This window comes from Setaria italica, chromosome I, assembly GCF_000263155.2.
Source record: "Setaria italica strain Yugu1 chromosome I, Setaria_italica_v2.0, whole genome shotgun sequence".
Taxonomy (NCBI): Eukaryota; Viridiplantae; Streptophyta; class Magnoliopsida; order Poales; family Poaceae; genus Setaria; species Setaria italica.
Genome location: NC_028450.1, coordinates 35,306,315 through 35,334,075, shown reverse-complemented (window position 1 = coordinate 35,334,075; position 27,761 = coordinate 35,306,315). Strand labels below are relative to the sequence as shown.

The 27,761-nt window shown below is 49.0% G+C and overlaps 4 protein-coding genes across 6 annotated transcripts; 2 read left to right on the top strand and 2 right to left on the bottom strand.

Annotated features, from left to right (window-relative positions):
- Positions 1 to 112: 112 nt before the first annotated feature.
- LOC101769518 (lysine-specific demethylase JMJ706) lies at positions 113 to 7,285 on the bottom strand. 3 transcript variants are annotated; one of them, XM_012849125.2, is made up of 12 exons: positions 6,918 to 7,227; positions 5,249 to 5,606; positions 4,533 to 4,689; positions 4,224 to 4,443; positions 3,877 to 3,930; positions 3,731 to 3,810; positions 3,335 to 3,612; positions 2,815 to 3,216; positions 2,383 to 2,735; positions 2,075 to 2,302; positions 790 to 913; positions 113 to 660 (listed from the first exon to the last, which is right to left on the bottom strand). In XM_012849125.2, the coding sequence occupies exons 2-12, from the start codon at positions 5,502 to 5,504 to the stop codon at positions 542 to 544; spliced, it is 2,271 nt and encodes a 756-aa protein (XP_012704579.1). In that variant the 5' UTR covers positions 5,505 to 5,606; positions 6,918 to 7,227; the 3' UTR covers positions 113 to 541. The 3 variants fall into 3 exon arrangements, with proteins under 3 accessions (XP_012704579.1, XP_022682388.1, XP_004953563.1); XM_022826653.1 differs by lacking the exon at positions 6,918 to 7,227 and adding an exon at positions 7,265 to 7,285 and having other exon boundaries at positions 113 to 913; XM_004953506.3 differs by having other exon boundaries at positions 113 to 913.
- Positions 7,286 to 12,800: 5,515 nt separating this feature from the next.
- LOC101769925 (probable xyloglucan endotransglucosylase/hydrolase protein 30) lies at positions 12,801 to 15,263 on the bottom strand. Its single transcript, XM_004953507.4, has 4 exons — positions 14,812 to 15,263; positions 14,523 to 14,623; positions 13,671 to 13,879; positions 12,801 to 13,579 (listed from the first exon to the last, which is right to left on the bottom strand). The coding sequence occupies exons 1-4, from the start codon at positions 15,005 to 15,007 to the stop codon at positions 13,033 to 13,035; spliced, it is 1,053 nt and encodes a 350-aa protein (XP_004953564.1). The 5' UTR covers positions 15,008 to 15,263; the 3' UTR covers positions 12,801 to 13,032.
- Positions 15,264 to 16,003: 740 nt separating this feature from the next.
- On the top strand, positions 16,004 to 16,522 carry LOC101772612 (cold shock protein 2-like). The gene has a single exon (XM_004955106.1). It carries the CDS (start codon positions 16,004 to 16,006, stop codon positions 16,520 to 16,522), a length of 519 nt encoding a protein of 172 aa, XP_004955163.1.
- Positions 16,523 to 22,537: 6,015 nt separating this feature from the next.
- On the top strand, positions 22,538 to 25,329 carry LOC101770333 (polyubiquitin). Its single transcript, XM_004953508.3, has 2 exons — positions 22,538 to 22,695; positions 23,699 to 25,329. Exon 2 carries the CDS (start codon positions 23,699 to 23,701, stop codon positions 25,076 to 25,078), a length of 1,380 nt encoding a protein of 459 aa, XP_004953565.1. The 5' UTR covers positions 22,538 to 22,695; the 3' UTR covers positions 25,079 to 25,329.
- Positions 25,330 to 27,761: the final 2,432 nt, after the last annotated feature.

The following is a 27,761-nucleotide window of genomic DNA, read 5'->3' as shown; positions in this document are numbered from 1 at the left end:
GTGAATTCCTGTCAGCGTCAATCGATTTATATATCAAAGTTATCAACACATCTGGGGACAAATGTACCAGTACCAACAATGACACAAGAATAAGAAATGCAATGATTCCAGATTACAAAAAGGAGGAAAGACCAGTAGAATGTAGACTGACTCGTTAAAAGATGTACAATATCCATTTAGTATGTCGATGTATTTAAGCATTCTAGGTACAGGTGTATCTGTGGTGGAAAAAGAATGAAAGAAATCGTTAAAAGTAGACTAACCTCTTCACAGTGGAAAACCTACAAGAAAAGGAAATAAGTGAAAATGTACAGCTAAGGAGGATCAGAAAAATTGTCTGCCTATAGCTTTTTCATGTCCCATGCCACGTAGGTCACCTGGCAGTAGAATCATGAATCCAGCCATAACAGTGCCTCTATTGGAGGCCTGTAGAAAGAATCAGATCTGAACCATCCAGTGAAAAAGGAGCCTTCATCTTCCAGAAGTTACGATTGATGTTAACTTACGTGGTGTTAGCAGTTAGCACCAATAGCAGCATACCTCATTGAGTGTGATGACTAGCCAAATCACTGTCCTCCTGGAATCTGTAAGATATTTCCACTTCAGAAATTGTACTGGGGAAGGATGGGCCACGAATTTTCAAGCGTTTTGGCCCAAGATCTACAGATGGAGATAGGTAACTGCAATAATTAGATTTCTGGCTGAAACCAACATCATCTTCCACAATAGTTACATCTAACTGATGTATCATCTTCAATTTGGTTCCATTGATGAGGCTTTCTCTATTACCAGAAACGGAGTCAACACAATGTGATTCAATACGCATACTGTCACTTCTTGTACCACAGGATACTTCTGTTGCCCTCTTCTCTTGTCTGCCATCTGAACGGGCTTTCTTCAACCGTCTCAAAACCTAGCATTGGGAACAATGAGGAAGCCATTAGTAAGAGAGTAGGCAGTGTGACTCTAGGTAAATACTGAAAGTTCTGGGGAAAAAAAAGGGTTGAGCATTTGTCTCCTGTCTATTCACTCAATGAAACCGTCCTGTTAACTAAGGGCGCGTTTGGTATTCTTGCTCGGTACTGTATTGCCTGACTTAGCAAGGATAGGCACTGCACCGATGGATTTGGTTGTCTAGCTAGCTGCCTCGGGGATCGAGCTTTCAAGCTTTTTCTATGTCAAGCTGGGCGAGCCAAAATAGCTCTCCTTCGCCAGCAAGGCTGACCTTGCCAAGCGAGGCGAGGTGAGCTCGACGCGCAAATATACTGTAGTGGTATTGTGGACGAATCACAGCAGGTTCACCAGCAACATATTGGCATGCTGCAGCACAATCCTGCAGGTGCAGGAATCCAAAACTAGTGGATAACAGTCTACGAAGAATAAGAAGTTGAAATCCAAGAAAAATAAGATGTTTAAGTGTCCGACGAACAATAAGTTGAGTTAGATAAAGTCCTGCAGCTCAAAGGTGAGCCTGCTTGTCTGGAATGGCTGCAAAATTGTGGATTTGGACTCACACAGGAGGTGCAGCAACGATGCATAGGCGACATATGGTAAGGCAAGCACAGATATGCAGGCACCAAGTCCAGTGCTAGCGAATAGCAAGACATCCAGGAGGACAAAGAAGTCAAATCCAACAGAAATCAAAGATCTAGTTTTATCCTGGATTGAGTCTGGATAACGAACCCAGTCAGATTGAGTCTGGACCTTGGTTAGATTAGAAGTTGAGTGATCCATCATCATATAAAGGGGGCCGTTTTTTTATGGAAATAGGAAGGGACATATTATCCTGGAAATCAAGCAAACAAGGACCAAGGTCTTATGGATTTTATACCCAATATTCTCTCAGCCCAATTTTTGTTTTAACCTTGCATTCCAATGTTCCCCAATTCTCCATCAAACCATGTCTTCTGGCCTCCCTCAGTACAAAAGCTAACTTCATATGACCGCTCTAATCATTATCATTATTTGTCAAAGTTACAAATGTTTCAGCTACAAGCATACTGCATTGCCATCCACTCTTAAATGGAGAAGGTAGCAGTTAGAGTAGAAAATTCAACCAAAAAAAAACTGATACCTGATTCTCAGTTAAATTTGTTGTTACATCTTCTGAACATCTTTTCTCCAGAACTATGCCAGACCGTCTCTTAACTCTAAATACCTCATAGTCAGAATCATCACTATCTTGTGCTGCCAACTTGTCAGATGAGAATGCTTGATCAGGGATAGATAAAGGATAAGCATTAATTGTTCCATTCTCAGGATATGAGCTAGAGAAGGTTCTTGGGTTAGAACTAGTACACTCCTGTATAAATAAAGTAACATAAAATTTTTAGTTACCCCAATAATACAGAGCACAAGTATAAACAAAGTTAGGGGTCATACATCACTTTGTGTAGAATAGTCGTGGGGTCCATGCGCAAAAGTTATTGTTGATGCTGTAGGATATGGCTTATTCAAATCATATCCAAGAACATCTCTCTCTGAAAAGGTATGAATTTCAGGGGATGCATCTATTTGGATCTTGCAATACGGGAAGTATTTAGCATTGTGGTCAATGCCGTCGAACAAGTAAGAATGTGTGCTAGAGCCATCACTTTGAGACATTCGGCTTCCTACTTCATCCAGTATTCCAACTTCCTCCTCAAACTTCTTTGATAGCGCCTCCAATTCAAAGATGTCTTTCCTCACAAATATAACACGATCACAGCTGCAAGGGCACTTCCTAATTTCATCCTCTTCAAATAAGGTAAACAAGTAAATACGATGATCACAAAAGAAGTTGATATCTGCAACAAGTGATAAAAAATGTATTACCATGGCAAAGGCAAATTGCATCAGCTCTGCAGTTACACATAATGTGAGCTACGTAACAGTCACGTTTGCATATCCCACAGAGAACTGTTGCATCAATGTCTGCTTTATAGTGCGTGCGAGCACCCATTTTCACAAGCAACCAACGAACACGGTGTTGGAACCGCATCAACTGCACAAAAGGGGCCTTCATACAGCTCTGTGTATGTGCATCTCCAGTTAATGTTATATCTTGATGATCAGACATGGGAAACTCATCAGCAACAAGTGCTGTTTCTTTACAAAGAAGCTCCTCATATGGTAATACTGGTATCCTCTTCAGAAGTGCATAACGTTGACTAGCAACTGCTCCCAGAGGAAACCATTCACCCATAGCAAAATTTACTGCCTCACCACAATTGAAACCTGAAATTTGTTCAACAGGTTTTCAATGTTTATAAATCATAAAATAGAATAGAAGATTCGAGATGTGCAATAGTTTTGAAAAGTAAGTGACTGCAGGTAATTGCATAAGAGATCTTACCATGGCTGAAACCAGAATGATAAGCTCGGGGAAATGTTACAACAAATTCTCCAGGTTTTTGTACGGCTCTATAGACAGGAACATGATGATGCAGCAAAATATTTGGAGGGAAGATTGTAGTCTTTCCCAAAAGAACATCAAATGCTGCATTTTCACCTTCACCTGATAAAATTTCGTGATCATATACATGCTCACGTACCACTTTCTCAAAATCAGAAGCAGCACTGCCTGGAATACCATACCATGTTTTTGAGGCCCCACAGTGGTGATAGTTAATGCTGGCAAAATGATAACTCACATGAGAACAACAGAAGTGGTCAATGAGCAGTATCATACTATCATGGCAAGAATAGGTAGTCAAAAGTACAAACATGACAAAAACTATGGATCATGCACCTGTACAAGTAATGGTCTTCCACATGCCAGGCAAACATACTAAAGAGCATTCCAATATACAACATTGGATCTGTTATTCCCTGAAATAATAGAAAGTGTAAGTAAACGAAAGACAGGATGGAAATTCATCAGTGCAGTCTACTTACTGGAACTGCTGCTCTGAGAAGACGGAGTGTGGAGTTAGGCAACCGCGAGAATCTCTGGATTAAAGCATGAATAAAATACTTTATGATAGCATCAATCATCGCAAATGTAGAATAATGTCACCAAATGATCAAAAGAAAGAAATCTTGACAAAATAGAAAAGACAGACTAATTCCTATTTTTTTAGACTAGTTCCTACTATGACATGATTAAAGGTAAATTCAATGTGTACATCACATTAAGACAAGTTTCAGCAGAGGGCCATAAAACCGAATATCAGCAGATTTTATCCAACCAATACAGCAAAATAGGAAACACAGCATGTAAAAACTGGGACATAAAAAAGTACCTTCAAGTTCCATTTGCTTCTCCCAAGTTGGTCATCGGGAGAAGAAGAAAATGCACTACCATCAATATCACATGCATACTCAACAGACTCCATCTTGCCAAAAGCTATTTCATGCCAAAATTCCTCTTCCATATACCTTGATGGAAGACAAGCAGCACTAGAGTATCTTCGTACAAATTCTTTATTTGCCATTTTCTCAAACTCCCGGAATGTGTACTTTCTGATAATTTATACAAACATGTTATGCAATACAAGCGGGAAAAAAAAAAGATTATCATGCGGTAATGCAATATCAATGGGCATACAAACCTTCCACTCATGAAGAAGGCAAACTTGTCATCCTTGGACCATTCAGCAAGACGGAGAGGCTGAACTCTAGTTGTAAACTTAATGCCAGCTAGTTCCTTCATTAGTACAGAACCAGCAGGTACCGAAGCAGAGACAGGTGAAATGATCTTGCATATACCTGTGAAATTGCATATAGTCACAGAAATATACATTCACAAAAACCTATTAAAGATCCATAACCAAAGTTGTGAACAATTCCACATGTGGGCTGCGGCTCATCTTTTTTTCCCAGCAGGCACATAAAACTCGAAAAATCATAGATTATGACCATATACTACTGCAACCAAAGAAGCTGTATGATTCAGTTCTGAGTGCATTGTTTCATGAGCAAAATTTTTGGGGCGCATCTCAGAAAGGCCACTGGTTTTTCTTAATTTTGTGAAGATTGCATCCAAGATGCCAAAACTTGCAAGTGGCATCACTTAGGTATTTAAACTCCAAAACTATCTTGGCTGGTCCATAGACTTGATGAGTTTGCCACTTGAGACAATTAACTAGTTTATGGATGAGAGTGGTACCATTGCCCAAGTATAGCAACTTCTATTGCTGATTTCTTTATTTCATTTTCATGCAACTACACCTGTCACCATTAGTTCTCTGTCTACCATCATTATCATCCTTGACCTTGTTACGTAGAAGAATATAGTAAAAGGAGGATACAAAGAAGCAGCTATTACCATATTTTGCAGCCACAGGAGCAATTTTGCTGAGATAAACCATTGGATCCTCAAACTCCTGCGTTGATGGAGAAAATACAGGACAATCTGGAATATCATCAATCCAATCTAGGCTAGATAGATCAAACTTCTTTACTCTGTGCTTCAAGAATGGGTCTCTCATGGACCCTCCATCTCTCAGTGATGCATCACAACTCCTGCGCAACCTTGCCCCGCACGACACGGGTTTTAGAGTAACTCCATCCTTCCCTGCCATTATCCTGGAGGCATTGGTCCTTTGATCTAAACACCCTGAGCACAATGACTAAATCCATTCATGCTTTCCAGTCCTGAGCTCAACAGAATGGGCCTCCTTGATCTGAGTACACAAGAAAAACAATTACTAATCCTGCTAGAGAACCGTATATGCATTTCATTACTAAATAGTAAATATCACTAAAAATAATATTGGTACAAAAGTTGCCAAACTAAAGTGAATTGGGCACAGCGTAAAAAGTCTGTCTGAGCTCATGTAAACAGAATGTTACGACCCAAAAGGAGAGTCTAATAGTAAAATGTAAATAAGTAGTTCCTGAACATGTGTCACTTTTGTGTTCCTTTTCCACACCAGTCTATATGCCTAAAGGTGAGGACTGAATTCTACAAAAGGTGAGGTGTCACTGAATTTGTTCACACCATAAAAGGCACTGTAGCCAACGCAGGTGGTGATACCCGGAATACTCGTAGTGGGATGCTAATAAGTCAAACTCTCCTATTGATTCAGGGAATCCAACAGCTCTGTGCCATCTCAATCACAAAACATAGTGGGAAAATTCCAGTCAAAACCATCCCTATACTTCAAAATTCCTTCTCAGATCAGTTCACGTAAATAAATGAGATCAAATTAAGCACCTAGAGTTATAGCCCGCGAACTCAATCATATCAAACCTATCAACTAGTATAGCAGAAACATTGGCGAAAATAGGAACTGAATGGTCAAATCGTTTCCAGAAATTGGTCAAATCTATGGAACAGTTCGAATTTAGAAACACCCGAAAACTAACCATGAAATTAAATGTTAGCCGTATTAGGCTCAGTTCTACAATAAATAGAGAGAGAGGTTTCTCCATCCGAAGCTAATTCGTCACCCAGAAAGGAAAGGGGGCATGAGTAGCAATAGAATTACGCGACAGCACGCCAAACTACGGGTTGAGCTGCTGCAGAACACATGGAATGAGGCGTGCGCGGGAACTCGCGAAATTAGCGCCCAAATATGCTACAGCGCAGCCCAGTGTATCAAAACAGTTCGGCAAAACGTAATTTGAAGCAGAAACACAAAACTAACGAAGAACTAAAACGAATCCCGACGATGAACCGCCAGAATTGCTGGGCTAGCTCCTCACAGAACCGCACTCCCAAATCGACGCCGATTAAGTAGACTCGGACGCCTTGAAACGGGCCGAAAGTAATAATCACAAAAAATCCTGGCAAAACATGAACAGAGTCCAGAAAGCCAAGCCAATTCTGACGAATCAAACAGTTGTCGAAAATCTCCTGCACCAATTCCCTAGAAACCGAAGTTGTCGCGAAACCGCACCATCTCGAACAAACCCAACCGCAGTGTGGGTGCACCCGCCCACCAATTCCCGATTATAGCAATCCACAGACCACAGACCCGTAGATCACTCACCGTCTCATCTCGCCTCAGCTTCCCGGGCCGAGACCCCCTCAAACGGGGACCCACATTCCCCTGCGGAGCGCGCTACCGGCGTCCCCGCGCGCTCCGATCCGCGCTCGCTACTGCTCCGATCCGCCGCGTCCCGAGCGTACGGAACTGACTCCCGAAAACTCCGGCGCCGCGTAGGCCGCGGAAACCGCGTAGGCGTCGGGGAAAGCGCGAAGGAGGTAAGCGCCCGCGGCGGTGCTCCGGCGAGCGGCGGAGGAGGAGCGAGCGCCAGGGAGATGCCAAAAGGAGGAAGAGGAGGATGAAAGGAGAGGAAAGGAAAAGTGCGGCTGATATTAATAAGCGATAACTACCTGTACTGGCGGGCGCGGATGGCGTTCGGGGGCTCGCTAATCCAACCGCACCACCAATCCGCGGATTAGAATGCGGATTAGCGTGGGTTTTCATGCACCTTTTCTGGTAGATGGGGTGGTTGTGGTGGCAGGCCGTCGTCACGGCCTCACGGGGCCGTCTTCTCCCGCGGCGCTAATTACTGTTCTGCCCTTCGTCAGGTAATGTATGGTGTACGAGTAGTTGGATTGTCGGAGTATCTCGCGGTAATTTTGCAGCAAGAATTGTCAGCGATTGTTATGGCATATACGAAGTACAGGGCTACTGGCCATGTCACCGTCGCAATTCCAAAAATAAAATACTCGCCTTTTTCCAAATTATAAATTATTTTAGTCAAATTTTATATAAAAGTAGTTTGATGTTATAGGTATTTATGTATTTTTTTTATAATTTTAGCTCAAATTAGAGAAATTTGACTTAGAGCAAATTTAGAATGACTTACATTTTAAAAGGAGAGACTACTAATATTTTACAGTCAAATTTGCCATGGTTTTCCAGCTTAAAAAAAATCTGTCAGTGATCCTAAACGACGTGCGCCTGTACTTAAATTCGAGTCCTTGTCTAAGCAACCGTTAGTAGGGCTCAAAGCCTTCCAGCTGGAACTCTCTAGAACATTATAGGTACCGGAGCAGGTTAGCACGGCGAAGCCACGTTAACGTCATGTTCAGCAGACGAAGATTAAGAATGGCATCGTGTGTTAGTCAGCTGTTTTAAGCACGGAGAGGCGGCTTTCACACTCGGGTAAAGAAGAAGCGAAGCATCTTATTACCTCTCCCAGCACGTTGTTATTTTTCCCCACATGTCGTTATTTGTGATTTTCTTTTTTCTGGTTGCTTTCGTTCGTTCGTTCTCTTTTACGTGTGCGCGCGCCGATGCTGCCTTTTTACGCACAACTGGCGTCTGGCGAAGAAAAATTCGACGGAGGAGCACCACGGCCGCCCTGGCCGAAAACCGGCTTGTCGGCAGCGAATCCGCGCGCGCACGGCCATCACGTTTTGGGAACTCGCGATTCGTACGAGACCCCGGTCTCAGCTGCTGAAAGCAACTCGTCTGTTTCGGCCAAAATTTCCATGGCACCTGAACAAGTCGCAAGTGTAGAAGCAAACCGCAGCAGGACCAGGTTCACCGTTCACCTGCGCTGTATAAAGTTTGAGGCATACAGTATCGGTCGGACACAGAGTGTAGTTGGTAGATAAACGAAACAGGATATCACTCGAGAGATAAAATAGCAAAAAAAAAAGACTTTTTCTATAATTGTACCATCGAATTCTAAAGAACAGCGGCCTTGATTAGAGGAAAGGCACTGCACTACACTGAGCAGTTAGGCTTTTTGTTGCTTGGAGTAGGGATTGTCCCTGTAAAATAAAATAAGCATGTGTTTGGTTTAGGGACCAGATGGGATGGGCTGGCTTTGTCCTTATTTTCTGGGTTGGGTCCAACCCGTCTTGGTTGAGTGAGTCGGATTCATTTTAGTTTTTTGTTTTGGTTAGATGGGTTGCGAGGGATGAATTATGCCATTTTTGATATCGTTAACACATTCATTAGCAAGCTCCACCAGTCATTTATGGGTTCCATATGTCATCCACTATATTTCTCATTTTCTTTATTTTTTTCGATTTGATGCTCATCTTCTTGCCGCGAGCTACTGCAGCTCCTCGCGGCCGAGCACCGCCCTGCACCCCTGCCCTCCACTGCCACTAGCTCCCTAGCCCGTCGCTCCTCATCGACCCCCCGAGTGCTGTCCTGCCATCCGCCGCCGTGAGCTCCCTAACTCGCCACTGTGCCTCCTCCCTCCCCGCCGGCCAGGCCTCCCCGAGAGGAGGCTTCCCCTGCCGTGCGCCCACACCTCAACCCTTCCCCACCAACCGCCCTTCCCCCGCCGGCCAGGCCTTCCCGCGCGGGGGCTGCCCCAACTGCGCCTCAGCCCTTCCCCACTGTGCCTCAGCCCTCCTCACCGGCGACCTCTTCTCCCCGTGTCGGCCGCACCTCGCACTCGCTCCAACTGTCGCAGAAGACGGAGCACAACGGAATGGAAGTGGGTTGGGATGGTCCGCTCAATTTGGGCGGACCATCTCGACCCGGATACGGTAGAAATATTCTCTGTAGGGATGGACCCAACCCACTTCATTTCTGAACCAAACATGGATCCATCTGGGTCCGACTTATCCCAATCCACTTCAACTTACCTAAGAAAAGATTCCATGCTTTGTGTAAGGGGGGATGACGTGGACGCAAATAATTGAAAGTGGGAGCAAGTGGCATGGCATCTCTGCCCCGCTTGATATGTTGTTTTTCCTTTCACTTTACTTTTGGCCAGCTCGCAGTCTGCCAAGTTGGCCAACGCATCATGGGAGAAAAATAATAGTCCAAAAGGCACCTTTTGGTGCTAATTGCATACATTGACTTGGAGCTTAATCTGACCTTGCGCGCGCACATCTATTCGCGCATGTTCTAATCGTCCTCTGCGTAGCTTCTAGGCTGACCTCATCCACATGCAAGAAAAGGCTGCAGATAGGAAGAGGACTACTGTTCCAGGTACGTGTACAGTTGTGAGGATTCTCAAGAGAGCCAGGAGAACCACACGCAATAAATGGGCCGAAATTCCAGGTTAGATATGAAGGAACAGTGCTTTACGCTGATTGCTGAACAGTCTCTCCGAGCTGGTGATCAGAATTCGGAATTGCTCAAAAAGCCCGAAACAGAACAACTTTGTTCAGAGTGGTTGCATCTCTAACCAAAACTATAAAGAAATTGTTGGGGATTAGCTGATTTCCTAGAGATATCGGGGTCTGGTCGCTCGCCAAGGCGTATCGTCCCTTTTCCAAAGCCAAAGTCCCAAGGCGCCTGCACCTGCAGCACTACTGCTCCCCGTCCGGCGCTCGCTCCGAGTCGCGACTCACGAGCCAAAGCCACCACCGCGCGCTCGTCGTTAGTTGAGACATTGCCCGGTCTTTCTCCAAGTGCCGTCGCTCTCGCTCCGCGCCCTCCGCCCGACAGCGACGCGCACGGCCGGCCCGGCCTGGCCCTCGATCTCCTTTGTGGCTTCGTTCTCCTCCCTCGCGCGCCGGTCGCGAAACGTGCAGCGAATCGGGGTGCCGGCGGAATTAGCAAGCGCGATCAGGCGACGACGGCGAAAGGGAACAGCGAGCGCCGAGCAGTGCGCAACCCCCCCCCCCCCCCCACCCCCGTCCCCGTGCCACGCACCCAATCACCACCGCACGCCGCGGTTAGCTCCGTCTGGTCGATCGGCTTTGACCGACCGGCTCCGGGCTCCGCGGCCACCGAACCGAAACTCCTCCCCTGCAGGCCGCGGACGTCCACGTCGTGCTCGGATCGTTCGTGATTCGTGATCGCGTCGGGCGATGATGAGTGAGCCCGTCCGTCCGGCTGATTCCGGCCGGGGAATAATCGCTTCCACACGCGCCTAAAGCGACTCGTCGCTGAACAGTAAAAGACAGGCACGGAAGGATAAGACTATAAGGAGTTCAGTTCGATGGCCAATTTGCCCATGAAGACGTCAAGACGAGCGACTGACATCCGTTCACGTCCGTGTCCGACCTACCCGGAGCGACGACGTTCTCTATCAACGAGTTACCATCCATGCACGCGCACCTTGAAAATGCCACGGTGATCCGCGAGCCAGCTTCCTGCGGGTCATCATCGCTCATTCGCTCGCGCTAGAAAATCCAGGTATTGGAACGAGGAATAGTCCGCACGGTGAGCGGGCTGATCTCGGACGCTACACCGGGAAGTTTGTGGCGTGGGTGGATCAGTTCGTGAGGATAAGGAAGCTGGTCTCGCCTAACACCCATCTTCTCTTCGTGCACCTCGGGATTTAGGTACGAATAAACAAAAGATAACACGGTGTACCGGACCGGAAAGTATCCAATAATTCGTACAAGAAAATAAGGGAAAGAATTCGACGGATTTCAATCCGTTCGTTCTTTTGAGGCCCGCGAGGGATGGGTCGCCTTTTCCATTTTGAGGAGCCTGAGATCGCCGTGCAAAAAAAGGTGCCTCGGCCGGTCGCGCCCGTTGCTGTCCTGTCGCCGTCGTCGTCCTCGTCGTCAGCGTACTTCCGAGAGATAAGCTGCGGCGCCGAGCACGGCCTGATGACGAGCTCGGACGCTAGCGCTCCAGCGCAAGCATTGCACTGTTTGGAGATCTAGGAGCAGAGCAAAGGCGAGGAGAATGCATTGGCACTGTGTCAGTGTGCTGTGGGAAAGGGAAAGGTGACGTTGGGGAGGACAAGCGCGCATGGCGACCGGAGAATCTCAGGACGATTCGTTGCGAAAGCGAGCGAGCGCAGTGCGCAGGCAAAGAGGGAGGACCGACCCCCTCGTGCGCGGCGCGGTGCCGGTACGGATGCGGCTACCTGCTCCAACTGCGTGCTGTGCATCAGCGCGTACGTACGTGTACTGAGGAATCTCTGAGAGCTAGGGAGGCCAACGTTGGGCTAGATCTTATTTCCGGACCTGTCTCTGGACGGCCCGTAAAGGCTCTCGAGCAGCGGAGCAGGCCTAGTTGAAACTTGTGTTAACCCATATCTGCCATCGTCCAAACGGGCCGCGTCTTTCATAACTTCCGTTTCCTTCTCTCCTCTACTAAAAAAATGCGTCGGAGACTCGGAAAAGAAGCCTACAAGTTCATAAACTATCAAAAGTGAACATCTTGGGTCAAAGTTTCCAGTACATACACGGAGTGCGTAAATTTATTCTTGTTGACAGCTTGGTGTAACCGAGCGTGAATAATGTAGTTCTCGTTTTTAATACAAAGATATAAAGATTCTTATCTCATCTATTTTAGGTTGTTTTGATATTTTTGATAGATGCATAGCAAAAACTATATATTTAGAGGAAAAAAAGTCAATTTGTGATGGATGGAGTATGTCACTATTGTATTCGACAGAAAAAAGGCAGTATATTTCTTCAGCCGCGGTAACTCTACACGAGCAGGAATAACATAATAACCATTTTCGAAAACCTGAAACGAAAAAAAGGAGGATGTTACTTTATGACGTTCACGGATCCCATCCTAGGCGAAAGATTCAGCTACAAGCCATCCGAGTGGCCGGCGCAAAAAGGAGGGCGAGATGCAAAGACGAACAGAAAAGACACGAGAGCAGATTAATTCTCTGGCGATCGTGCTGGTAGGTGCTGCTACCATGCACGCTAGCGTTACATGGCAAGTACAACGCTACACCCGAGCCATGTGTTCGATCGGCCCATCCACCCTCTCTGAACACCACCACCACCAGTTCTGTGTCCAAACACAACAGCTGTGATCGATTCGACGGGAGGGACATATGGGAGTACGCATCTGCAGAACGAACGAGTGACTTGAAAGAACGTAGCTGATGGAGCCGGAAAACACCAATGCCTCCAGTTGTCATGTTCCTGTCCGTTGCTGGAAAGGATCGCCCCCAACACAAACACCAAATCCCCGTGATTAATCATTCATGCTGCTCAAAAATCTTTTGGAGGGCTCAATCCTAGTCCGTAATGTTAATAATTCGATCATATGTTGTATTATTATTAGCTGCCACCCAAGGAAATGAAGGAATCAAAGAATAATCATAATGCATTAATCCCTACTAGTCCCTACACCTACCTTTACAACCTGCATATGCTTCTGACCCCCCAAAAGAATTCGAATTACAGTACCGGATCAACTGATCATCTGCAACCATTGTGCCAATAGCTTGCGCAGCCGATCGGAATTGCTTTTGATCTCAGCTGCTTGCCACGCCGGTGCGTCCCTTGGCTCCGGCCCCGGCCCCGGCCTTGCGTCCCCGGCGGCGGCCGCGGGCGCGCGGCCTCATGACGACGGTCTTGGACTCGCCCCAGGCCGAGAAGTTCTCGCGTTCCTCGTCCGAGTTGTCGCACTCCGGGAACGGGCCGGACGCGTACCGGACCGCGTCGTAGCACACGGTGTACGTCATCTGCCGCGCCCGGAACGCGCGCATGGCGGCGCGCTTCTGCGGCGTCATGACGGCATAGTCGGCCGTCATGAGCCCCAGGAGGTCCTGGTCCGCGCCGGCGCCGGCGCGGCGGGGGAAGCGGAGCACCGGGTCGGCGCGGGGGCCGACGACGGCCAGGTCGGAGAACTCGGACGCGAACGGCGCGTACTTGTAGTTGACCTTGTACTTGCCCCCCTCCGTGGCCCAGGCGGAGCCGTCCCAGATGGTGGCGTACACCGCCATCGGCTTCGCCGGGAAGTCGCCGCCCATGTCCGGGTGCCGGATCACCTCCCGGATCGGCGTGTCGTCGATGTAGAAGCTGCAGGGGCAAAGGAATCAATCACTGATCAGTGTTCTGCGCTTCTGCGCGGCCGGAAAAGTGTGCAGCGCGTTGTGCGTGGAGTACGTACATAATGTGGGTGGGAGCCCAGAGGACGGAGTAGCGGTGGGCCTCGAGGGTGGGGTCGAACGGGAGGAGGTAGCGCTCCTCGCGGCCGTGGCTGGTGCTGCCGTTGCCGTAGACGTTGGTCTGCACGCGCCATTGCCCGCCCCACCGGCTGCCCAGGAACTCGAAGTCCAGCTCGTCGTGCGTCTTCTCGTATACGTCCCCGTTCGACAGCTGCATCAGCATCAAAAGAACATTACACCGATGCTCCATCAAGACAGTAGCAATGAAGAAAGTCATGGCAATTGAAAACGCAATCATGTGTTCGTTGGAATATCTGTACGCTGCAAGCTTGAGCAACTACAGAGCAGTTGGATATTCCATCTACCACAAGAACACCATCCACTGCAATCATATCTATCGCTGGGGTGTGAATAGAAACTTACCAAACACGGAGTACTATTAGTTCATCAGCATTAACTATTTTTCTGGTGCGCCTAATAATAATAATCAATCAGGGCGTGAATGACTGACTGGAGAGGGAACATTTATTCCCGGGGGCAGGCGGCGCAGCCTTTCTGGGCTCCAGAGTCCAAACAGCCCATGTGGGTCGCGCTGTTTGCTTGCACCGCGGCGCAGGACATGGGCGCGCCCGCAACTTGCGACGGCTCCGCCGGTCTGGGCAGCAGCGCAGCCGCCGCAGCGGTTGCCGAATCCGTGTTGACACGCCATGTGACAAGGCAAGAACCAACGGCTCGAAAGAGCAGCAGGGATACGCTAACGCTACTATACTAGTATAAGAAAAAAAAATCTTTGCTTTGGGCAGGGATGTTCCGAGATGAAATGAAAATGTTGAGCATCGATGGGGAATGCTTACGTAGAAGGCGACGACGACGCCGGCCGTGTAGTCCTTGGGCAGCTTGATGGAGGCGCTGAAGAAGCCGTGGAGGTAGTAGTCCGAGGAGATGAACCCAGAACCTGCGCAGAACGAACGGCAGCATGTCGTCTCAGAGGCCGTATGAACGGCAAGAACAGGGCATGACTCATGAGAGACTCGTGTGCGAAGCGAGCACACACGTGACGCGTGTTTGTGTGAAAAAAATAGGGGGGGTGGAAAGGATGGAAGAAGAAGCTGCACCAGCAATAAGCAGTTCAGCATCACGTACCGGAGCGGCGGTCGAGCAGGAGGCGGACGCTCCTGTCGTCGGAGGAGCGGACGAGGTTGCCGTCGCCGAACAGCGGCGAGAACCGCTCGTCGAAGGCGACGGTGGGCACGTCCTCGAACTCGAAGGCGGAGGCGGCCGCCGCCGATAGGCACACCCACGTCGCGGCGGCGAGCAAGAGCGCGGCCTTCACCGCCATGGCTGCTCCCAGCCTCTGACCTCACCTTACCGCCGCCTCCTTCCCTCCCTTCCTCTTCTCCCTCTCTCTTGCACCGGCGTTACGATCAAGAGCCAGACTCTGACGCGTTTCTTGGCCTGGCCTGCCTAAAAGTCTTGGCTTCTTTTATACGCGGCCTCGCTATAATGGCCGGGGCCAGGAGCCGGGGGAAGGGCGCGATAGATATGCGGCCGCGATGCGATGCGATGCTCGGAGCCGCCTTTCCGCAAGGCCGCGCCGCGCCGCACCTGCAGCACATGCTGAGGTGGACTCGGTTAGTGCGGCGTGGGCCCAACGCCTCCACTACTGTGGATGGTGATGGATTGGCCTGTTTGGTTCCTTTAGGGTGCGTCGGGTCCTTTGCTTATTTTTAGCACATGTCATATCTAATGTTTAGATACTAATTAGAAGTAGAAGTATTAAACGTAGACTATTTACAAAACCCATTATATAAGTGAAGGCTAAACGACGAGACGAATCTATTAAGCCTAATTAATCCATCATTAGCAAATGTTTACTGTAGCAACACATTGTCAAATCATGGACTAATTAGGCTTAATAGATTCGTCTCGCCGTTTAGCCTCCACTTATGTAATGGGTTTTGTAAAAATCTACGATACTCCTAATTAGTATCTAAACATTCGATGTGACGTGTGCTAAAAATAAGTCGGTGGAACCAAACGCCCTCTATGTCCATGGACTAAAGTTTAGTCCAAGTTTACTTTAGTTCCATGAACTAAAATGGACTAAAGTCTATAAATACTATTGAATAAATATATTTTTACCCTTCTTCCCTACCCCATGTACCCTCGCCATCTCCTCTGCTTCCAGTCATACACCAGACAGACACTATCTTGATTAGCATTGCTTGCCGGCGGAAGCGGTCCCAGCACGGCGGCGGCGGCGGCGGCGGCCCAGAAGCGGTCTCAGAGTGGCAACATCTCCGCCGCCGCCGCGCGGGACTCCAAGGACGCGGTCATGGCGCGATGGCTGCAGCACCACGCGGCGTCGTTGGTCGCGGGTTGCAGGGTCGAGGCAGGGGCAGGGGACCTTCGTGGTGGTGGCCTCGGCGACGGTGCCGGGTGGGAGGGCAACGGGGGAGGCCAAGGATCCGCTCATGCAGGTGCTCCAGGCGCGCCGCCGTCGGACTCCATACAGATTGAGATTGGGCCCATCGACGCCCTCGCCGACGAGCTCCTCTTCCTCATCCTCGACTGCGTCGCCGCTACCGCCCCGCGCGCTGCAACGACGTTGTGCGACCTGGGGTGTCTGCTAGCCAGCGGTAGGGCCGGCGGGAGTGCAGCAGAGGGAGGGCGATGGTGGGGGCGGCGGGAGCCGGGCGGGAGGGAGGCAGGCGGCGGGGGCTGGGCGGGAGGCCAATGGCGGGGGCGGCGGAGGGACGCCGGCGGGGGTCAGGTGGGAGGGAGGCTGGCGGCGACGGTGGCGGGCGGAAGGACCACTGGGTGCAGGGCGGGTGGGAGAGAGGGTAACAAATGAGGGGTAGGGATGTCCCAACACATTTTAATCCATTTTAGTCCAATTTTGTGGACTAAATGATTAAAGGATTTAGTTCACTTTTAGTCAATTATTTAGCTGTTTAGTCCAACTAAAATGCAGATTTTAGTGCAAAATACTTAAGTCCATGAGAAACAAAAAACATGGCCTATAGCGGGGGGTTGTCGCTGTGCCGTGCCGCGCCAGTTTGACACGGAAAAGGAGCGGGAACGTGGTGGGTAACGGAAGGGCGAGCAGGCAACAGCTCAGCTTTGCTGGTGACGGGGAAGGGCCTTGGTCCTGGGCTACCCGTTGCCTTGTCCTGTTTGTAGCCATCAAAAGGCTGTAATGCGAAAAATGGGGGCATCCAAGCGTATTTTCGCAGCAAATTGGCTGGATTTCGAGTTAATGCCGGGAGACTTTCGGATGGTGACGCGATTGCATTTTGCCAGAGGAGGGGGCGGTTTCGCGCGCCATTACTGGCGTCTGGTGAGAGGTTAATTACTCGGAGTCGGAGGGTGACGCGCGTGTGGCGAGCTGAGCGGAGCAGGTGAGCTGCAATGTCCTGCGTCCAGGTGTGATTTGACCGCGTATTTATTTTTACACCGTGTCCTGGCCACCGGTCCCGAGCCAATCCAGTGGATAGGCAGCGACTGCGCGGTGCGCCATCCGCCACTGTGTGCCTGTGCTGCTGCTGCTTTCACCTGCCACCGCCAGGATGGCGCGTAGCGCACTTGTACATGCAACGTCCAACGAGGCACCAGCTGTACACACACGCGAACGCCGCAACGCCCTCCTCTACTTTTTTTTTTTTTACCGTTGTCCGTTTGCGTCCTTGTCCTGCACGAGTGCTCCTCTCCTGTCGTAGCATCCAAGGCAGTAGACAATAGTAGGTAGCCCATGAGTTTCACGGTAGTAAACGCGATTAATCTCTAATGCGTGTATAACCAAAGACTGTACACCATTATATATGCGTATAACCCAGAGTAGGAAAGCTTCTGTAGCGCTCAGCTGCCAACCAACAAAAGATCAAACACGCGTCAATGGCTCCATCGAAATACTAAAAAGGTATTGTACTCCTCGACGCGTCTTCAGCACATGATTAGCGTATAGTAGCGCCGCCGCCGGGACCGAAAGGGGCAAGGTGTTGTGCATAAAGAATGGCCGTAAAGGAGCACATGACGCGACTAATGAGTAGTGGCCTGGGCCAACACGACAGGGCAGGCGCCGCGGCTCCCTTTTCAGGTGCGCCGTCGTCCCCCGAGAACAACGCACACATGGGTCGTGTCGTGCCTGCGCGCGGCGTCAAAACGCCCGTGCCCTTCAAAACACAGCTACAGGCCGCCGCGCGCTCGCGGACGGCGTCTCCCTCGCCCGCCCAGCCGCCTGTTCCCTTGGCCGTTTCGGCCATAGCGGCGGCAGCTTGCAGACGGTGGTGCGCTGTTCGCCCTGTGAGAACGTTTCGTCCTCGGACGCGCCTGTTGCGTCCAGGTCCAGTCGTCTAGAGGTACGTGAAGCCGACAGTTGCGTGGTCAATGAGAGCCGCGCGCGTGCTACTAGTTGGTTTCACGGGCGCGCGTCGCGAGCTACAAAACCTGCGCCTGCGTCAATCTGTACAGGGTTCCATCTTTGTCCAAGTTCTGGATCGTGTCCAAGATGGGGCCGTCTGAAAACGCGCACGTCGTGGCAAAATTTCATGCCCCATGAGCGCCGGGTTTTGCTGGCATGGATCTCAGGTTAAACTTAAACTCATCCCCTCTATGCTATTGAAAATATGACGATCCCAGTGCCATCAGTTTTAATTTCTCATCCCTGCCACTACCGTTACTTTTACTAACATTCCATGGTTACATCTGTTAACAGATGAAGGGCATATTTAGTTTTAGACAGAACTTTGCCTGACCACACTTTGCCAGGCAAGGCTTACCTTACCGGTGCCGGAGAGCCGTTCCGGCTCGCTTGCTTCAGCAAGCAAAAACTTGCTTGCATAGGCCCCTAGGCAGCACGTCAAGCAAACCAAATGCATTTGTTGCTCCGACTTCTGTGCAAGCAAGGCCAGGCGAGGATTGCCGCTGCATCCCAGCACGCCCAAATCCTCTCCCTCCTCTCGCCCGCTGATCTGCGCTCCTCCCCACACCTCGCCGTGGCCACCTCCGGCTGCGCCGCGCCTTTCCCTTCCTCACTTGTGCGTTGCAGCCTGCACCGTAACACCCGATCCAATTTGATTTGCTCAGTGTGGTCCATGAGTGTAGCTGCACATGTTCGATTGAGTAAAGGAGGAGCTAACTTATAAGTCTTTGTCAACCAGTTATAGTATCTTCGAGTTAACCCTTTTACACAAAACGAGAATGAAAATGTAATTAAGGTGCTATAGTATAAATGGCTGGATGGTGCTCCTCTCTATTACGAGCCCACGCGCGCCGTCGATTCGATGCTGAGCCGAGCAGCCACGGCCGAGTTGCCCCGTGCCCCGATGCTTTCCTTCCTCAATCAAATCATGTGGCAAAGGCAAGCCGTCCCGCCCGCGAGGTCAGCGGCACCAAAGGCGCGCGGGCACGGCCGGACGCTGGTGCTGCTTCGACGACGAGGACGCGGACAGCGTCCCCGGTCCCCTGCATCTCGCTCCAGTCTACAGTCTACTGGTCTCCCCTGGAGATCACAGCCGCCGACACCAGTCGCCTGATTCGCCTGGCACGCGCGACCCCACCATCCTCCGGGCCCAGGCACCAATGCCAACGACCCCGCACAACTAGAGCGCGCCGCCCCAGCGTGACCCCGGCTCCGCTTGAGTGTATCCCCTTCGCTACTACGCACGAGCCTGCGATGCCGCGAGAAGGGTCAAGGGTGGTGCCGGAACTAGACTCCCGCTTGAGATTCAAGGAAGCACGTCCAAACCGAACCTTCAATGCATGAAATCGAGCTTGTCGTCTTCAGATTCAAGTTCTCATGTTGCTAACCGAAGCCACTGGACAACAAAAAATGATGTTATGGGCACCTTTTGCCCGATGAGAAATTGAGAAACTTTCGACTGTGGTTTGATTTTTTTTTTTCGATTGATGTGAGATGAGATTTCGATGGGCGGGTGCGGCTTGCAGGCGATAGAGACGGAGGGGCACTCCAAACGGTCATGTAACGGTGGGATTTAACAGAAACAAACGGCAATGGCATATACTAATGGCACTGGAGGGAGGGATAGTTATATTTTCAATGGCATGGAAGGGATGAGGATAAATTTGGATGGCACAGAAGGAATTTCCTTCCTAGATTAGCAGTAGGCAGATGTTTCATAGACGATTTCTCCTTTCAGTTTCCATTGCAGAGTCTTGGAGGCTCTGAACCTCTGCTCGCCTCCCCAACAATCTACAGCTTGCAGCTACCAGGCACGATCGGGACTTGGGGACCGAAGCTATACGGCGACTAGAGGTAACACTAGGCGCAGCAATCCTTGTCAGTGCAATAACGAACCAACGCCATTTGCCCATCACTGTAACGGTCACTGTTCAGCCGCCTCCCATATGCTCTGGGCATCGCAGTTTGCACAGCAAGGATAAGAGGATAAGCTTGCCCGAGCACGCACGGATTGGGGGGCTGGGCACACACAACAAAGGCAGATCGCAATCTCATGCGGAGGCAACCCCACCGCGCCCATCCACCCCAGAGCAGACGTGCCGCGCAGTGCTTTCCCAAGGCAGCCTAAGGAAGTGACGATTTGGAGGCGGTGTGCCCCGGCGCCGGTGTTGGGAGCGAACCACGTGTGAATGTGAGGGATGCACAACACGTAGCAGAGAGAGAGAGGACAATGCCAGGCGCTAGTGCGCCCCAATAATCACTTTTTCTCGATGTGGGGAGAGGAGGACCGAGGTACGGTACTGTTGGACTACGGAAATACAAATGTAAAGGAAAAACTCTAGTAACGTAAATAATGTAAGTGATTACTTGATACGTTTGGTTGGCGCTTGTAACAGTAACAGAATGAGCAAAAGCTCGATTTCCTGTTACGTCCGATTTGCAGTGGAATCAAATTACTACAGCGCTATTATCCGATTATAGGGTATTTGATTATAGAGCTGCGGAAACAAATACGATCTATCATAATTGATTAACGCTGTAATCCATTTACGTGACAAATCATCGAACCAAACACTATCTACGCGTGAGCGCTTCCAAAAATAGTAATGCTTGAAAACATCCGCAAAATATTATTTTGCACATTTTATTTCCAAAAATTAAAAGCGTATATTTCATTTGCATATTTTACCATATAGAACTCTTTGGAAAATAAGGAAGGGACCAGGGAACATTCCAGTTTCCGTTTTCTCCGCTCCTGCTAATAACTAAATTAGCAATCTTAAATTTCATTAATTTCTTTCAATCTTAAATTTTGGCAATCTTAATTTCTTATTTTTTTTTCCTTTTTGCTATGCATTTTAATCGTCGGGGCCACCTTCCTCGCGTGGAGGGAGAGCCCCACCGCTGCTGCTCCAGGTCCGCCCGCGGGCGGCGAGCGCCGCGGCCGCCGTCCTTTTGCCCTCCCTGCGCGGAGAGGGACCTCCAGTACTGCCGCGACACGCCTCACTGGCGGGAGGGCTCCGAGCGCTCTCTCCCCGGCGGCCGGCGGAGCAGCGATCTGGATTGGAGAGAATAGAGGAAAGAGAGGGAAAAGGAGAGAGATAGCGCAAAGAGCTGAAAAGATAAGGTTGTGCGGGCTGTGGTGATTAGAGGACCACTAATCCCTCCATCTCCTAATGACGCGGTGCCCAAGACCAGTGCCGCGGCACACCAGCGTCTAAGTGAACTTCCGCTAACCTTCCGGTCATTGCGCCTGAAAGATGTCATGTGGCGAGGCCCCCCTCTCAGTAGATTGCCAACTGCCTACCGTGCCACTCTTCCATGCATGATTGCTCCCGTCTATCCCGTTTCTCACAACAGATAGACAACAGTAAGCATCACTAAAGCAAGCATGTGTAGAACCTTAAAAAAAGGCTTATACTACCAGTATACTATCAACCAGCATGCCGTTTTTGAAGTATCCAGGATTAGAAGCTTCTACTGCGCTTTTATATTATAGCGGTGGACCTGTGGTAACCTTTCTCTTTTGGCGCTTGCTTAATCTCGACCGTGCTGGTCCATGCTTAGGCACTAGGCAGAGATAGAGCCGGGGGTGAATGGGGCTAAAGCTCAGCTGCTCGAGGGGCCGTGGGCTGGTTTCCACTAGCCTACAGCTGTGCCACGTGCGGCAGCGCAAGCCGAAGCAAGCACGCTGAGCCGTTGGACAGCTTGTCATAATGCCATTACGTGGATTACACGTAACTGGCCCTGTAACTACTCGTTCGGCCATCATCAAACGACGACGTCCGCTAGGCGACGACACGGGTAATGCACGCAGCCACGCAGGCGCGCGCGCTAGCGGAGCACGGTCAGGTGACACGGGCGTCGTGACGCTTCCGAGTTGAAGGGGTTAACGCCAGAAACAGTGTTTGGCCAGGGTATGAACATAACAAAAAATATTCACACGAAAGAATGGAAGTATGGAGCTGCTACTGTGTAAATGCCAAGCAGGAAACTCACGCCCGCTAACATCCAACGGCCAACAGCTCGACGTGCCGGTCAGCAGAGACATCGGAACACTGGTGATTGGTGGAGCCGGCAGTATGCGCCCCAGCACGGCCGAGGTGGTGGTGGCCCGTGGCCCTGCTGTCTGCGCGGCTCGGGACAGCTTGAAACTGGGCCACCGCCTCGTCGCAACTCGCAACCCGTTGGCGGAAGAAAGGAATGGCTCGTAGGGGCCCGGGTAGAATCCAAGAATGTTGCGCTGGGCTTCGATTCACATAACATGGGCCTGAAGCTCTAAAACGACGGCCCGGTCGCCGCGCGATGGAAAGAGACCGGATCCTCCTCGTGAATTCTGGAAGGCCACACGAGAGCGACCCACCACCGACGCGGAGGAGTCGTGCGTGGTCCAACACGGCCGGCGGGCTGGGCTGCGACCTTAACCAGCAAGGCACGCCACGACCCGCCCCGCCCTCGAGGCATAAATACCCTCCCATCCCGATGCCGCAAGACTCAGATCAGATTCCGATCCCCAGTTCTTCCCCAATCACCTTGTGGTCTCTCGTGTCGCGGTTCCAAGGGACGCCTCCGGCTCGTCGCTCGACAGCGATCTCCGCCCCAGCAAGGTATAGATTCAGTTCCTTGCTCCGATCCCAATCTGGTTGAGATGTTGCTCCGATGCGACTTGATTATGTCATATATCTGCGGTTTGCACCGATCTGAAGCCTAGGGTTTCTCGAGCGACCCAGTTATTTGCAATTTGCGATTTGCTCGTTTGTTGCGCATCGTAGTTTATGTTTGGAGTAATCGAGGATTTGTATGCGGCGTCGGCGCTACCTGCTTAATCACGCCATGTGACGCGGTTACTTGCAGAGGCTGGGTTCTGTTATGTCGTGATCTAAGAATCTAGATTAGGCTCAGTCGTTCTTGCTGTCGACTAGTTTGTTTTGATATCCATGTAGTACAAGTTACTTAAAATTTAGGTCCAATATATTTTGCATGCTTTTGGCCTGTTATTCTTGCCAACAAGTTGTCCTGGTAAAAAGTAGATGTGAAAGTCACGTATTGGGACAAATTGATGGTTTAGTGCTATAGTTCTATAGTTCTGTGATACATCTATCTGATTTTTTTTGGTCTATTGGTGCCTAACTTATCTGAAAATCATGGAACATGAGGCTAGTTTGATCATGGTTTAGTTCATTGTGATTAATAATGTATGATTTAGTAGCTATTTTGGTGATCGTGTCATTTTATTTGTGAATGGAATCATTGTATGTAAATGAAGCTAGTTCAGGGGTTACGATGTAGCTGGCTTTGTATTCTAAAGGCTGCTATTATTCATCCATCGATTTCACCTATATGTAATCCAGAGCTTTTGATGTGAAATTTGTCTGATCCTTCACTAGGAAGGACAGAACATTGTTAATATTTTGGCACATCTGTCTTATTCTCATCCTTTGTTTGAACATGTTAGCCTGTTCAAACAGATACTGTTGTAATGTCCTAGTTATATAGGTACATATGTGTTCTCTATTGAGTTTATGGACTTTTGTGTGTGAAGTTATATTTCATTTTGCTCAAAACTCATGTTTGCAAGCTTTCTGACATTATTCTATTGTTCTGAAACAGATGCAGATCTTTGTTAAGACCCTGACTGGCAAGACCATCACTCTTGAGGTCGAGAGTTCAGACACCATTGACAATGTCAAAGCCAAGATCCAGGACAAGGAGGGCATCCCCCCGGACCAGCAGAGGCTCATCTTTGCTGGCAAGCAGCTAGAGGATGGTCGCACCCTTGCTGACTACAACATTCAGAAGGAGTCTACCCTCCACCTTGTTCTGCGTCTGAGGGGTGGCATGCAGATCTTTGTCAAGACTCTCACAGGGAAGACCATCACTCTGGAGGTTGAGAGCTCCGACACCATTGACAATGTCAAGGCCAAGATTCAGGATAAGGAGGGTATCCCCCCGGACCAGCAGAGGCTCATCTTTGCTGGCAAGCAGCTTGAGGATGGTCGTACGCTAGCTGACTATAACATCCAGAAGGAGTCCACCCTCCACCTTGTCCTGCGTCTGAGGGGTGGCATGCAGATATTTGTGAAGACCCTCACTGGGAAGACGATAACTCTTGAGGTTGAGAGCTCCGACACCATTGACAATGTCAAGGCAAAGATTCAGGACAAGGAGGGAATCCCACCTGACCAGCAGAGGCTCATCTTTGCTGGAAAGCAGCTTGAGGATGGCCGTACGCTGGCAGACTACAATATCCAGAAGGAGTCTACTCTTCACTTGGTCCTTCGCCTTCGAGGAGGAATGCAGATCTTTGTGAAGACACTTACTGGGAAGACTATCACGCTGGAAGTCGAGAGCTCTGACACAATTGACAATGTGAAGGCAAAGATCCAGGACAAGGAGGGCATCCCACCGGACCAGCAGCGACTCATCTTTGCTGGAAAGCAGCTGGAGGACGGGCGCACATTGGCCGATTACAATATCCAGAAAGAGTCTACTCTTCACTTGGTCCTCCGCCTCCGAGGAGGGATGCAGATTTTTGTCAAGACCCTCACTGGAAAGACCATCACACTTGAAGTTGAGAGCTCTGACACAATTGACAATGTTAAGGCCAAGATCCAGGACAAGGAGGGCATCCCACCAGACCAGCAGCGGCTTATCTTTGCTGGGAAGCAGCTGGAGGATGGGCGCACATTGGCGGACTATAACATTCAAAAGGAATCCACTCTTCATCTTGTGCTGCGTCTCAGGGGAGGGATGCAGATCTTTGTCAAGACATTGACTGGCAAGACCATCACCTTGGAGGTGGAGAGCTCTGACACCATTGATAATGTGAAGGCCAAGATCCAGGACAAGGAGGGGATTCCTCCAGATCAGCAGAGGCTCATCTTCGCTGGTAAGCAGCTGGAGGACGGCCGTACTTTGGCAGATTACAACATCCAGAAGGAATCCACTCTTCATCTTGTCTTGCGCCTCCGTGGTGGCCTTGTTAACTAAGGGATCAAGCATGAGTGTCCTGCTGTGAAGTTGATGTGGTTGGAAATTGTAGTGTGATGTTGCAGCTCCTTTGGGACCTAGTACCTCGTAGTATTCTGTGTTACATCGTGTAAACTCTTATTACTTTTGCTTTCGTACTCAGTATTCCTGGTTTCTTTCCTCACATACCTGTGTTGCTTTATAATGTGGCACTTATGCTCGTTCGTGATATTCTTTTGGCTTCTGTGTGATCATAGTTTGTTTCCTGGCAAGGTAATGCTCGTTGCTTTTGTGCTCATTTGTCTAGATCTAAAAGTTAAAGAGTGAGTGCCGTATTCAACATGAATGAATTAGCTTGTCTGGTCTTTGGCATTTACTTCTCTAAATATCTGATACCGCATTAGTTAAGGGAGAGTGCAGTATTCAACATGGAAAGCAGACATTTAGCATATTCGTTTGTTTCACTTTGCGCTTGCTTGATCAGTTTTCAACTATGATGTTTGTGGCACGGTCTGGTGGGTACGCTAGCTTTTCTGATTGATCAATTTAATGGCATGGTTATCTGACATTTTTACTGTTCGGATTTGTGCCAGGGTTTCCATTGAAGGCGTTAGGCGTGAATGCCACGGCCTGGTTTCCCAGGCTAAATCTATCAGTAGTGCTAGAATATGACTTATGCTGACCTGGAGAATGACAAGCTTGAAAACTCCACTTCAAAACATGGCTTAAGTGGAATTGAAAACTTCACTGCAAATAAAACATGCTGGTAGATGTGCACCCGGAGTGCGAGTGTGCGAGCTCCTGCAGCACGCGGGAGCGTAGAAGGCTTGCTAGCCTAGCGCTGCAACTTCTGCCCACTTGATATTATCAGGAAGCTGTGACAAACCCAGCCTAGCTGCCCTGAGCCCCTGAATGGCAACATCCTGCGATTCATAGTACAAGAGAACATGGGGAGAACGGAGAAGAATGTAGTGTACCGCTAAGGAGACGTTTGGATACCAGGGTGGAGGACTAAACATAAGCTAAGGCTAAATTGCAAGACGAATTTATTAAACCTAATTAATCTATCATTAGCGAATGGTTACTGTAGCACCATATTGTCAAATCATGAACTAATTAGGCTTAATAGATTCGTCTCGCGATTTAGCCTAGAGGTTGTGTAATTAATTTTGTAATTAGTCTAGGTTTAATACTTCTAATTAGTGTCTAAACATTCGATGTGACGGGAACTAATTAGTCCCCCTTCCAAGTTTTTCCATAGGGGGTGTTTGGCTCAAGGGGGCTAAAGTTCAGCCCTGCTACCTCGGATGTTTAGATACTAATTAAGAGTATATTAAATATAATCTAACTACAAAACTAATTACACAGATGGAGTTTAATTCGTGAGACAAATCTATTAAACCTAATTAGTTCCTGATTCGTGAGATACCGCTCGCCTTGCTGCCATCTGCGCCTGCCGTATGCCTATCAGTGCTTATCCGTCCAACCGCCATGTCAGGCTCAGGCCCAGCCACACTAGCAGAAATGCAGAATACTCTCAGGCGTCACGCGTCAGGGGTCCTGCAACTTGTATTGTAATCGGGCTCATCCATCCAAACCAGTATCTTGTTTAGTTGCCCAACTTTAAGCACGCAAATTACTGTAGCGTAACTGTAGCGTTTCGTTTATATTTGTGAATTATTATCCAAATATTGATTAATTAGGCTTAAAAGATTCGTCTCGCAAAGTATAATAAAATTGTGCAATTAATTTTTGATTTCGTCTATATTCAGTACTCCATGCATATATCGTAAGGTCCAGATAGCGCTGGTTATACAGAAATCGTTAATACCGATCCCAGAATCGCAATGCACAACTTGAATCAACTTGCTAGACGCCTAGGCCAGTGGGAAAGCTTGGATTTCTCTATACGTGCTGTTCGCCCTGTTCCGTCTCTCTTTCGCCTATCTCTATCCAGCTGCGCGCCATCGTAGCCTCTACCTACCAGCTAAACAAGCGCTCATCTGTTTTCTCCGGAGGGTGTCTGCGTCCTCCAGCTGCAAACGCGGAATTCCAAATGGAACCCTCCCAACTCTGATCTGCAAGCTCGTGCGTGCAGCTCCATGAGTCCATGTGCAAGTGAAGACCTAATCTGAAGAAAGCAAGCGCGCGGTGCCCATGAAGAGCGTGTGAGATCCTTGAGTTAAAGTTTAGCTCTTGCGAATGTTCGGATACTAGGACTAAATATGAGCTAATTATAAAAATAATTGCAGAAACTCTAGGATAATTAGTGAGACGAATCTATTAAGCCTAATTAATCCATCATTAGCAAATAGTTACTGTAGCACCATATTATCAAATCATGAACTAATTAGGCTTAATAGATTCGTCTCGCGAATTAGCCTTCATTATGCAATTAATTTTATAATTAGTTTATATTTAATACATTTAATTAGTCCTTCCCAAAAAACTATGACTCCAGTTCACTTCCAGTAGCTGTAACATGTTGTGTCAGCGGAAGAACTAGGGAACGGAGATAGCGACCGTTTTGGGGGTGTTTGGTTTCTCAAGCTAAAGTTTAGTCCGTGTCATATCGAATATTCGGAGGCTAATTAGGAGGACTAAATATGAGTTAATTATAAAACTAATTGCATAGATGGAGGCTAAACGACGAGATGAGTCTATTAAGCATAATTAATCCATCATTAGCAAATGTTTACTGTAG

Excerpts from the sequence above, each read along its gene's own strand:
- LOC101769518 (XM_022826653.1), bottom strand. The coding sequence starts at position 5,504 with ATGGCAGGGAAGGATGGAGTTACTCTAAAACCCGTGTCGTGCGGGGCA. Across the intron at positions 3,811-3,876 it reads TTCTCAGAGCAGCAGTTCCA|GGAATAACAGATCCAATGTT; the intron begins GTAAGTAGACTG and ends CTATTATTTCAG. Across the intron at positions 3,217-3,334 it reads TCATTCTGGTTTCAGCCATG|GTTTCAATTGTGGTGAGGCA; the intron begins GTAAGATCTCTT and ends AACAAATTTCAG.
- LOC101769925 (XM_004953507.4), bottom strand. The coding sequence starts at position 15,007 with ATGGCGGTGAAGGCCGCGCTCTTGCTCGCCGCCGCGACGTGGGTGTGC. Across the intron at positions 13,880-14,522 it reads GCGTCGTCGTCGCCTTCTAC|CTGTCGAACGGGGACGTATA; the intron begins GTAAGCATTCCC and ends ATGCTGATGCAG. Across the intron at positions 13,580-13,670 it reads TGGGCTCCCACCCACATTAT|CTTCTACATCGACGACACGC; the intron begins GTACGTACTCCA and ends TTGCCCCTGCAG.
- LOC101772612 (XM_004955106.1), top strand. The coding sequence starts at position 16,004 with ATGGCGCGATGGCTGCAGCACCACGCGGCGTCGTTGGTCGCGGGTTGC.
- LOC101770333 (XM_004953508.3), top strand. The coding sequence starts at position 23,699 with ATGCAGATCTTTGTTAAGACCCTGACTGGCAAGACCATCACTCTTGAG.